The sequence below is a fragment of the Podarcis filfolensis genome (assembly GCF_964270895.1).
Source record: "Podarcis filfolensis genome assembly, chromosome: 7".
NCBI lineage: Eukaryota > Metazoa > Chordata > Lepidosauria > Squamata > Lacertidae > Podarcis > Podarcis filfolensis.
This window is the reverse complement of record NC_139603.1, coordinates 90,426,195-90,437,391: the sequence shown is the minus strand read 5'-3', so window position 1 is coordinate 90,437,391 and position 11,197 is coordinate 90,426,195. Positions and strand designations below refer to the sequence as shown.

The window sequence follows — 11,197 nt, the reverse complement described above, 5'->3', positions numbered from 1 at the left end:
ACAGAGGCACCTGCAGTGGATGCATCCCGTGGAAAACGTGGCAAGAGGGGAACGGCTCTTCTTTTAGGCTCTGGCCTGGCCCGAGAGACAATTAGCATCCACGTTCAGCTGGCGGTTCCGCCGCCTGGAATGCAAGCCGACCAAGTCATGATGTCACCCACATTTGTAATTACCTGCTTCAGAATATGAATTGGCTAAATTTAGCATTTCCAGCACCCACGCCTGAGTACATGGGGAAACTGCTGGCATTTGCAACTAGTGCAGCGCACTAGAACCGAGCAGTCTGCAACGGAAGACACCTGCGGTGCTTGCGAGGATATTTTGTACACACGCAGGTTTATTGATGCATTTGCAGAAAACATTTTGCCCGGGTTTGTGCGCACAGCACTACAACTCCCTCCATCCCTAGTCAACGGCCATGCTTGCTGGGGCTGATGGGAGCTGTAGTTTTTCGACATCTGGAGGGCCAAACGTCCCCCACACCGAACCGGAGTACAGCTCCACTCGGAGGGCAGTTGGGCTGCCCTTCAGGACCACAATGTGGAGACGGGCAGATGGGACCCAGGGGAGCTCGTTTTGCAGAAGCCCAGGGAAATGAAAGGGGCCTGCATGTTGTGCAGGGAGCATTCCTGGAGGTGGCACGCGTGAATGGGTTCCTTCCGTGGGTGTGGGGTGCGTGGGGAGAGGATGCGCGGTGCCCTTTCCCTCCCGGGGCTCCAAAATGTCCTCGTCCAGCCGTGCCCCGAGCCCTGGGGCGGCGGGTGGGGGGCGAGGGTCCTCGGAGGACTGCCCAGGCAGGCAGGCGCCCCTCGTGGGCGCGGGGAGGCGGCGTTGGCGTGGCCTTTGTCACCTGGGCTTCCCTCTCTTCTCTTTCCTGCAGAAGTAAACAAATCTACACAGGGCAAGACAATAGCGAACAGGCTTGTTCCTAGATATTTGTTAATTAGGGACATATGTCTCCTGGAGGAATCATTGTGCAAAAGGGGGGACCTTCTGCTCGCCAGCCCCCCTCATTTCCATAAAGCGAAGCCCATTGGCTTGGGGGCCGTGATGTCAGAGGGTGACTTGTAAACTTTGGGTGACTGGAGATTGTTAGCTTGGTTTGCAATTCCATCAGTCTGCCGGAGTAGAGAGGGAGGGCGGAAATTCAGAACAAAACCCGGGTCGGTGCGCGCGCTCCCGCGCGCCCTCGCAGCGCTCTCTCTTGATCTCGCTCTCTCGCGAAGGGCCTGAGGTTCACAGCAGTCTTGTTAATTAGGATGCAGGGAAGGAGAGCGGCAGGAATCAAAGGCAGGGCCGCAGGGGAGCCGAGCAGAAACAAACGCAGCCCAGTGGTGCGTCTGGATGCTGGCGAGCGGCGGAGAAGACGCTTCTCGGGGCTGGGAAGGAGGTTTCGAGAGGGGATTCCAGACCTGAGGCCACAGCTCCGCTGGCTTGCCGAGAGGGGGTCGTGAAAGGGCCTTTGCAAGGGAGACTAGCTGGCGCTGAGAGGGTTAGGCTGGGCCTTTGCATTGACTGTGTATTGCTTTGCAATCCAGATATGCCCCCATCCCTCGACCTCGGGGCCTCGACCACGTTTCTTTTGCAGAAAACAAACTCTCTCCTTGCAGCTTGCACAGCACGAGACCTCTCTGGCATCAAATCCCACGCCAAAGGCCCATTCAGGGTAGAGGAGAAAGACGGACTGACTCAGGGAGCGAGCGGGGGATTAGTGGAGAAAGTTCTGAATTAAGGGTGTGGATGGCTTCACGGTGAGAGACGGTCCTGTCCGGGGAGGTCACCGCCAGCCCCCGCGCGGGCCCAGCCGCGGGGACCATCTCCAAGGAAGCTCAGCAAGGCGCCTCGCTCTTCCCATTGATTCTCACGCAGGGAAAGGTCCCCGTGGGTCGTGCACACATCCAGCGCCTCCTTCTCCTGCCACGCTCGCGGGCCATTGTGTGACACCGAGGAGGCGTCGGGAGGTGGGACCACCGGCAGCGCCACCAAGAAAGGCGGAGCGGTTGGATGGACGGGTCTGGGCGCCTTCAGGGTTTGGGCTGTGGGGTGAAAATAACCCCGTCCTCTATTTTGCAGCTCTTGCTTTCTAGCGCCAAGCCAACCACCAACTTTTTCTCTCCAGCTCTGCCACGTTGGCAACCCTCGGTTCACGCCCCATAGTGATTGAAACGCCTCTCCCGGGAGATCGGGTTCAGATGAACCTACATATACTCAAACCCCGCCTTGCTGTCCTCTCAACTTGGCTGCACTGTGTTCAGACGTGCAGGTCGTAGGAAACTCCCGAGTCCTCCCCGCAACCCCAATACATTTATTGAACCCCGGTTTTCGCGTGGAAGCCAGAAGGGGACGGGTGCCAAACGGCTGGCCTTCAGTGGCCGAGACACTTGTTGCCTTCTTGCTATTGCAGGCTTCTCACTGCCTCGTTATTCTGGGATGCAGGCAGAGGACGGGAGGGGGGCGGTCTCCTCTCCCAGGTCTCCAGAATCCAGTACCTCAAGACTCTGCCAGCATGTGACTCCGGCGTGCAAACTGGAAGCCCCTTGCAGTAGACTCCCCTTCGACTCTTTATCAGAATATAGGCCCAAGAATCTTGACTGTCTATCCCCTTTTGCTGCCCCAGACCGAAGGAGCAGGATTTTATTTATTTACTGCGGGGAAGGCCTTGGAACTCAGTCCTGTGACATGGGAACAAGTCACAATGCCGTGCCTTTGAGCATGTGCAAAGTGTCTTTCCTTCGCTTCCAGTGTTTACACATCTGGGGCTGGGAAAGGACCTCCTCACTCAGTAAAAGGAAAGGCAGGATTGCGTCTCAGCGCCTCACCTTTTAGCAAAGGATGCCTCCCCACACGATTCGTGACACCCACGACACTCAGCCCCCCCCTTCTTCAGACAAGAGATCCTTTCTCTCACCAACCTCCTTCTAAAAGGGGAACAAAAGGCCCAGCCTGCGTCCCCTTCCCCTCATTAAAAAGTGAGGGTGTCGCCCACAGCGCCCCACAGGTCTTCCTGACGCTCCCTCCAATAAATCACTGGCGGGGGGAGAAAGCGACACCCCTCCTTCCCTCCTCATTAGGTCTGATAGAGCCGGGGTGGGGGGCGGGCTTGTGTTTCGCGGCCAAGCCAAGTTGCTTCTCTTGCAAGTTGCCAACGGGCTGAGAATGCTGGATGTATATTTTTCCCCACCCGGGGCTGCGCCGAGCCTCCGACGTTGCCGCGGGAGCTGGATCTGCCTCCTCCGCGCACTTTCCGCGTCTAAACTTGCAAAGGAAAAACGACCAAGGGTCGAGGGTAGGAAAGGAAGGAAAGAGCGAAGAGTGGGAGGGGGTTTACGAAAAGGCAGGGCAGGAGGCGACTCACAACAGCGTCACTAAATCATTCTGTCTCAGCCCTGTTCCCGGGAGAGATTTCTTCCCTTTTTTTTTTTTTTTTGATGGATTAAATTAAGCGCTTCCATTTCCGTCCACCACCTGATCGCTGCATTATAAATCCGAACAGCTGATCCGCGAATCTTCAGAAATTCAGGAGCTTGCAACAAGAGGCTGCGGCAAGGAAGCCTGGGAGCTGTCCAGTGCTGAACAAGGAACCCCCCCCCCCAACCGCCCAACAAGCAAGCGAGCAAGCAAGCGAGCGAGCCAGCCAGCAAGCGAGCCAGCGAGCGAGCCAAGCAAGCAATAACCGCCGCCGCCGCCGCCGCCACCCCTCCCCACCGCCATCGCAGCCCCGGAGCGGAACAACAATACGAATTACAGCACACACGCAAGCCAGGCAGGAGCCGCAGCGCTGGAGAGGACCGAGCCGCAGGGGGCGGACGGGCAGGAGAAGCCGAGCCCAGCAAGAGCGCAGCAGCCCGGGCTGGCGTGGAGGCGGTGAGGGCGCCTGGCGGCGGCGGCGGCGGCGGCAACGGCGGAGAGCCCGGGCGAGCCAGCGAGGGAACCGGGAGCGAGGCGGGGAGCGCCGGCCCACCGGGAGGGAGCTGTCCAGGTGCCGACCTCGCCGGCCGCCTCTTATGAACCAGCGCGGCGTTGGTTGTAATCTCTCGAACTCATGGTGGGCTTTTGAGCCGCGCTGGAGCGCAAGCGAGAGGCCTGCCAAGGCGCAGCCTCGCCGCGCACAAAAGCAGCCGCCGCCGCCGCCGCTGCGGGAACAAGGACTCGCGCGGCGCAACCGCCCAGGCTGGAGACCTCCGCGGCGGGCAGCGCTCCATTCAGGGGTTTGGAACGAGCAAGCAAAAAATACCACGAAGCCATAGCGCGCCGCGATTGCCATTCTTGAGTCGTTTCGGGGTTTGCTTTTTTTATTCTTATTATTATAAAAAAAAATCTGATTTTTCTCCCCCCGCAAATTTTATTTTTGTACGTTTTCCGTTCTTTCTTTTTTGTTGTTGTTCTTTTTCTTCGGCTGTCTCCTTCCCCTTCCTGCCCCCTCCACCCCTGCGCCCCTCCCGCATCTCCCCCACCTCTCATTTGAACCCATCGGCTGAAGCTGCGGGGGCTTCGTCACATTCCGGGAGAGTTCAGAAACCATGCCAAGATCTTTCCTGGTTAAAAAGGTCAAACTTGACGATTTCTCCTCGGCGGATCTCGAGAACTCCTACGGCAGGTCGCGGACAGACTTCAGCTCCCGGATCCATGACAAGGGTAAGGACGGGGGCGGGTGGGCAGAGGACCCTAACCCAGCAGTGGAGGGGAGGGGGGAGAGAAAGAGGAACGGGCCCCCCACCGAGACAGGGATTAGGGGGACTCGAGGCTGTGGCGGTGCAGGGGGGGGGGGTCAGCGGTGCTTCAACCGTGCCAATGCGCAGCAGAAACTCTGGGCAGCAACAGCAGAGCCACGGGGGGGGGTTGTCCCCCCGGTGAGCGCTCTCACGGCACCGGGGGAGGCAGCGCGCCAGGGCTCAAGCGAGTCCCGGTATGCGGCGCCCTTCCTGGAATGCTCTTGCAGCCCCGGCGGCCGCAGCATCCGCGAAGGGCCATATTGAGCGGGTCTCGCGCCTGGCTCGGCGCTGTGTTGACTGACTCGGCACATTTCGATGCAATCCAAACCCTGCTAAAATTAGACCTTGCAGGGACGGAGGCGGGTGGGCGAGCCTTTTCCATGATGGGGCAAGGGCGCGCGGGCGGGGGGGGGGGGGTGGAGAGAGAGGGGAGGGGGGAGGAGGAGGAAGAGGAGAGGAGCCCCATTGGATTGCAGTTCCTTGTGAGAGAGGCCCTTTTGTCTCGCGCTCAAGTTCAAGGGCAACCGAACCCCCTCTTCCCCCCCCACACGCATCCCAAGAGTCTTTCCCCGGGGGAGGGCCCTTCAGCGGGACTCCGCATAATCTTCCCTGTCTATGCGTGGCTCCAAACGAGGGGGTGTTTCTCCCCCTCCGGCTGGGGCTTCCTGGTGACCCCCGCTTTCCCCCCCTCCCCGCTTTTGTTCCGGGCAATCCGTCTGCAGCGTGTTGCATAATCGCCGGAATTCTGCTGAAGTGGTTCGAGAGAGAGGACAGGGGGGGAGGGGGGAATTAGCCTCCCCCTCCGCAACCCCCCCTCCCCGCGCGCCTTTCTCCTTTGGTCTCCTGCAGAGCGCTGACCTTGAGAGAGAGGAGAGGATCGCGGGTGGGGTGGGGGGAGGGGAATGGAGATAAAGAGGATGCCCCTCTCCTCCCCGCACATCTCTCTCCCCCCCCCCAATTCCTGCCAGGCAGTTATCTGGCCGAGGCAGCCGCAGGTGAAAGGCCGGGAAATGGCCCGGAATGATGGAGAGGAAGATGAGGGGAAGGAGGTTCATCAAGCGCCGCGGAGATTAGCATGACAGAGGAGCCGCTTGGCCGGGGGGAGCGGGGGGGGAGAGGGAGGGAGGGGGCTCCTCCGGGCTCCAGCTTGTTGCATCTATTAACTAGAGAGCTCTCGAGCCGAGCTCCCGAGCCCATCAATTATGGACTCATCAGAGTCGCCGGGCTGGGCTCGCTCTGCTCCGGCCTGGGAGACTCGCTGCTGAACCCACGCCGCTCTCTCTCTTCCGCCCTCCCTCCCTGGCCTTCCTCCTGGCCCCCTCTTCCTCTTCCTCCCGTCTTCTGTACCCACCTTGTCCCTTCTTTGCGTGTCACTCTCTTCCCCCCCTCCCGCCCCCGAACCCATCTCTCTTACTCCATGTGTGTCCTTTCCAATTCGCCCCACGGCCACCCCCCACTCCTTTCCCCCTCGCAACTCATCCCCTACACTCCCCCCTTCAAAACCGCACGTGGCCCCCTCCCTCGCCCCCAATTCATTCCTCCCCCCCCTAATTTCTCTTTTGCTCTCCACCTCTCCCTCCGTCCCCCTCGAAAAACCTTCTCTCTCCCGTTCCCCTCGACTCGCGCCTTTCCCCCTGGAACCCCCCCCCACGGCCCCCTCTCCCCCCAACTCATTTCCCTCCCCTCTCCTGCTCCGTCCCCTTCTCCCCCACCCCCTGTGCCCCCTTCCGCACCCCCACCCCTCCTCAGGAGGCTACATCAGCGAGTACATCTCCCCGTCGTCGGTGTACGAGGGCGAGAGCGACGGCGGGCTCAAGGTCCCTTCGCCGACGGGCGTCATCTACCCCGGCAGCCACGGCGACTACGGCGCCCCCGACTCGGACCCGCCCGACAGCCCCCACTCGGAGTTGGCCGGCGGCTACATCAACGGCGACGCGGCGGTGAGCGAGGGCTACGCCGTCGATGCCTTCTTCATCACCGACGGCCGCTCGCGCCGCAAGGCGGCGGTGGTGGGCGGCGGCGGCGGCGGGGCGGCGGGCTCCCGGCTGGGCCAGGCTCCGCAGCAATCCGGCCCGCAGGGCGGCCCTCCACTTGCTCCGCAGCAGCAGCAGCAGCAGCGGCACACGTGCAGCGAGTGCGGCAAGACGTACGCCACGTCGTCCAACCTGAGCCGCCACAAGCAGACGCACCGCAGCCTGGACAGCAAGATGGCCAAGAAGTGTCCCACGTGCGGGAAGGTGTACGTGTCCATGCCGGCCATGGCCATGCACCTCCTGACGCACGACCTCAAGCACAAGTGCGACGTGTGCGGCAAGGCCTTCAGCCGGCCCTGGCTGCTGCAGGGCCACATGCGCTCGCACACGGGCGAGAAGCCCTTCGGCTGCGCCCACTGCGGCAAGGCCTTCGCCGACCGCTCCAACCTGCGCGCCCACATGCAGACCCACTCCGCCTTCAAGCACTTCAGGTGCAAACGCTGCAACAAGACCTTCGCCCTCAAGTCCTACCTGAACAAGCACTACGAGTCCGCCTGCTTCAAGGGCGCCGCCCCGCCCCCGCTCAGCCCCCTCGACGCCTGAACCCGCCCCGCGCCGAGGGCCCCCTCCTCCTCCCGCGCCCTCGCCCGCCCTCCCTGCCTCTTCCTCCTCCTCCTCCGGGCTTTCCAAAAGGGTCGACTTCGCCTTGCGAAACCGCGAAGCCAGATTCGCGAAACCCCCGCAGCCAAGGGCCGCGCAAGGGTCCGCCTGGAAAGGTAAAACAAGCAAACAACAACAAGCCAAGCGCGCCCCCGCCACCTCCACCCTCCTGCTCTTCCCGCAAAGTATAATAAGCCTAATAAGCATAATAACAATAATGATGATTATGAATTATTCATTAATGAATTACGTCAGGCGAACGATTCTCTTTTTACCATTTCATTTGCGAGACGGTTTTTCTCTCTCTTCCTCTTCCTTTTTTCTCTCTTTTCTTTTCCAAAAAGTGTCAATTTCTATTTTCCTAAGTGTTTGCTTTGCTATATATTTATTTGACGGGTCTTTTTAAAAATTATTTATTTGGAAAGAAAAGAAAATGCAGAAGTATATATTTAACTTGGAAACTTTCTTATTTATTTATTTATTTATGCGTTTGTTTATTTATGCATTTATTTATTCGAGGGGGGGGAGCGCCTCCTCCCTTAAGACTTTTACGTTTGCACTTTTTTCGAATTTTCGGTTGTTGAGACGAGCCAACTCTTTTGCACCACTGTTGACTTCCAATCTGTTCGTTTGTTGCCAAGACTACTTTACTATGCCAAAGTCTACGTCACTTTTTGAAGGGGGAGGGAACGAGGAAACAAACACGAGGAAAAAGGACTGGCCTTTTTTTCCTTTCCTTCTTGCTTTCTTTCTTTTTGTTGAGGGGGGGTGGGGCGGGGTGGGGGGTTGCTGTTGCCATCCTTTCTAACACAGGATTTTTTGCATGCAAGAACAAAAAAAAAATGTATTTAAAAATCTATGCCAATTTGATGATGCTTTTTTAAATTATTATTATTATTATTATGGATTTTCTTTTGTAAAACAATTTTACGTCACTTTTTTCTTTGCCAAACTTTTAGATAATAATAATAATAGTCTATTTGAGGGCAATATTCTCCTACTGAACTAATAGAAGCAATAATTAACGTAATGCATGTTATTTTTAAGACAATAGTATTACTGAGGAATCAGGTACATTTTAATCCAATATTCTTAATAGCAACGGATATCAGGGACTTTGCCAATGTAGTAAGATAGAGTTAATACGGCGAATCTTCCTTCTCTTCTCTTCTAATGAATGCACACTGCCTGCCTTCTTCGACTTACTTCCGAGTAGCTTAGTCACCTCTCTAGGCTTGTAGCGCTTGCCTTGCCAGGAGACCTACGAGCAATTAACCCCCTCCCTCCCTTTTTTCTAGCGAACCTCCCGAGGACCGTCCACGGTGGCTTTTCAGAGTCCCTTTCTGCACACACCCCCGACCCGTTTCCAGGCGCTGAGTTTCTGGAAGGGCTGCGGGGAGGGGTCAAAGGTGCAGTTACACCTGGTGTACCTACACCTGCCCGGGGGAGGGTGGCTTCACGCCCACCCTGAGAACCCCGGACCCTCCATCCAGGGCCAGCCCCAAATGTATTTACCTGCCTTCAACAGGTGTGTCCTTCGACGGGGAGGTATCTGGCGCTCACACCTGTGGGATGGCGCGCCTCAGAGCCCCGTCCCCCTTCCTGCACATTGAGGCCCGGGCTCCATCCCACCCCCTCTTAGACTTCAGATATAGTGTTCTAACGTCATTCATCCGGGAAGGATCCTGTCCCATCCACGCCATCGCCTCCTCGCTCCTGCATTGCAGCTGGTTGGGCTAGATGAAGAAGAAGAGTTTGGATTTGATATCCCGCTTTATCACACCCCTAAGGAGTCTCCAAGCGGATCACCATCTCCTTTCCCTTCCTGCCCCACAACAAACAGTGGGGCTGAGAGACTTCAGAGAAGTGTGACTGGCCCAAGGTCACCCAGCAGCTGCAGGTGGAGGAGCGGAGACGCGAACCCAGTTCACCAGATTACGAGTCCACCGCTCTAACCACTACACCACTACGCCCTTGGGGTCCCTTCCCTCTCTACTGTTCTCCGATTCTTAGGGAAGCCAACCAAGCCACGTAGACGGTCCTCCTCCTTTACCTATAAGGCACCTTCCTCCCCCCTTTTAGGTCTTTCCATTTTATGAATAACTTAAGAGAAATAAACAGCACAAAAGAATTAAAAAAAAAAAACAACCTTAATAGAATTCAGGTAGAAGGAAACTTGTATTAGCTAGGACCTCCTGTTTTTGTACTTAAGATAATGAATAATGCTACTAGAACGATGACTTCTGACGCTAAGACTGCTAACTATTGCTCCCTCCGCTAATACCGATTTCAAAAGGGGATCGACTCTGACGACTGTATATTGCAAGGAGCTTTGTAAATACCGTTTGGAAATTTACATGAATTTTTACAAGCTGTAAAGAATTCTAAGCCTGTTTGTGGAGAGAGAGAGAGAAAAAGAGAAACTTTTCCCTAGGAGAAAAGACGAGAATAAGACTAAATGCAGACAAATAATAATGACGAGAATAATAATGATTTTGAGCCAGTATTTGAATGATGTACCAGTAAAGCACAATTAGCACAACGGTGTCCTGGAGCACTTCACGATAATAATAATATTATTAATAATAATAATAAAAGAGAGAAGAAAATCTTGCAATAGATCCTTTGTATGTCCTCGATTTCTTTCCGCCTTTCTCCAAACTGTGGTCAAGGCGCGCGCGGAAGGAGGCCGGTCCTTTGGAAGTAGCGTGCGCCCCCCCCCCCCGCGAGGCTGATTCACACGAACCCGGGTCCTCAGACCCTTTGCTCTCCCCGCCTCCCCCCTTTCGAAGACGAGAGCTGTTGTCTGTCCGGGCTGGAAAGGAAAGCGCAGGCGGGAGCCTCTGCCCGCGGGCGCTTGCTTAGAGAAGAAGCGGGTGCTCTCTGCACATGGCTCGGGGCACCTTCTTTTTTGTAACCCCACGCGCTCGCTAGCCACGCCGATGGAAGAGCGCCCTGCTTTGTATTCAGAAAGTCCCAGGTTCCGACCCCAGCAATATATCCAGGCAGGGCTTGGGAAGACTGGACCCTTGCAAATAATAGGACAGGAAGAGCCCTTCGACAGTGGACCGGACTACTCTCCTGCCTCGGAGGCTTTTAAGCCAAGGCTGGGTGGCCATCCGTCTTGAATGCTTTGGTTGGGATTCCTGCCTTGCAGCGGGTTGGACTAGATGTCCCTCAGGGTCCCTTCCAACTCTTAATAATAATAATAAATTTTATTTATACCCCGCCCTCCCCAGCCAAGACCAGGCTCAGGGCGGCTAACAACTGATATAAAAACAAACTGTTTGAAATACAACTTAAAAAACAAGATTAAAATACAACATTAAAAGGCAGCCTCCTTTCAATGGAAACTCAAATCAAAAACTTTTTGGGGGATGAAAAGGTCAAGTCTTCACCAAGGCTAACTCTTCAATTCTAAGGTTCTGTACTATTGAGATAGATGAGCCAACGGTCTGGCTCAGTATACTAACTGCAGCTTCATTCCGATGTTCTTTTGCGTACAAGTTTCGGAGGGGAGACAGAGAGAGAGAGAGAGAGAGAGAGAGAGAGAGAGAGAGAGAGAGAGAGAGAGAGAGAGAGAGAGAGAGACCCCACTCCGAATCCCTCAGCCACGGTCAAGTCCTACAGACTCATCTAGTAGGAAGTCTTCCTGAGCACCTGATCCAGGAGAAGGAGGACGGGCTGTGCGTTCTCGCCTGTTGCTCCTTCGTCGCCCCCCCCGCCAATAAAGGGGGTCTTCACCCCCTCCCTGCTAATTGCAGCAGCTCCCGGCAGCCGAGCTCAGCGTCCGAAGGGGGCATCTGAGCCGCTTCCCCGGTTTGCATGCGGATCACGTCGTGGCTCCCTCCC

General features: G+C 56.4%; 1 protein-coding gene across 2 annotated transcripts; it reads left to right on the top strand.

Moving 5' to 3' along the window:
• The first annotated feature begins 354 nt into the window (after nt 1-354).
• On the top strand, nt 355-7,309 carry SCRT1 (scratch family transcriptional repressor 1). 2 transcript variants are annotated; one of them, XM_083622286.1, is made up of 3 exons: nt 355-1,961; nt 3,494-4,635; nt 6,462-7,309. In XM_083622286.1, the coding sequence occupies exons 2-3, from the start codon at nt 4,521-4,523 to the stop codon at nt 7,286-7,288; spliced, it is 942 nt and encodes a 313-aa protein (XP_083478412.1). In that variant the 5' UTR covers nt 355-1,961; nt 3,494-4,520; the 3' UTR covers nt 7,289-7,309. The 2 variants fall into 2 exon arrangements, with proteins under 2 accessions (XP_083478412.1, XP_083478411.1); XM_083622285.1 differs by lacking the exon at nt 355-1,961 and having other exon boundaries at nt 3,125-4,635.
• The last annotated feature ends 3,888 nt before the right edge of the window (nt 7,310-11,197 follow it).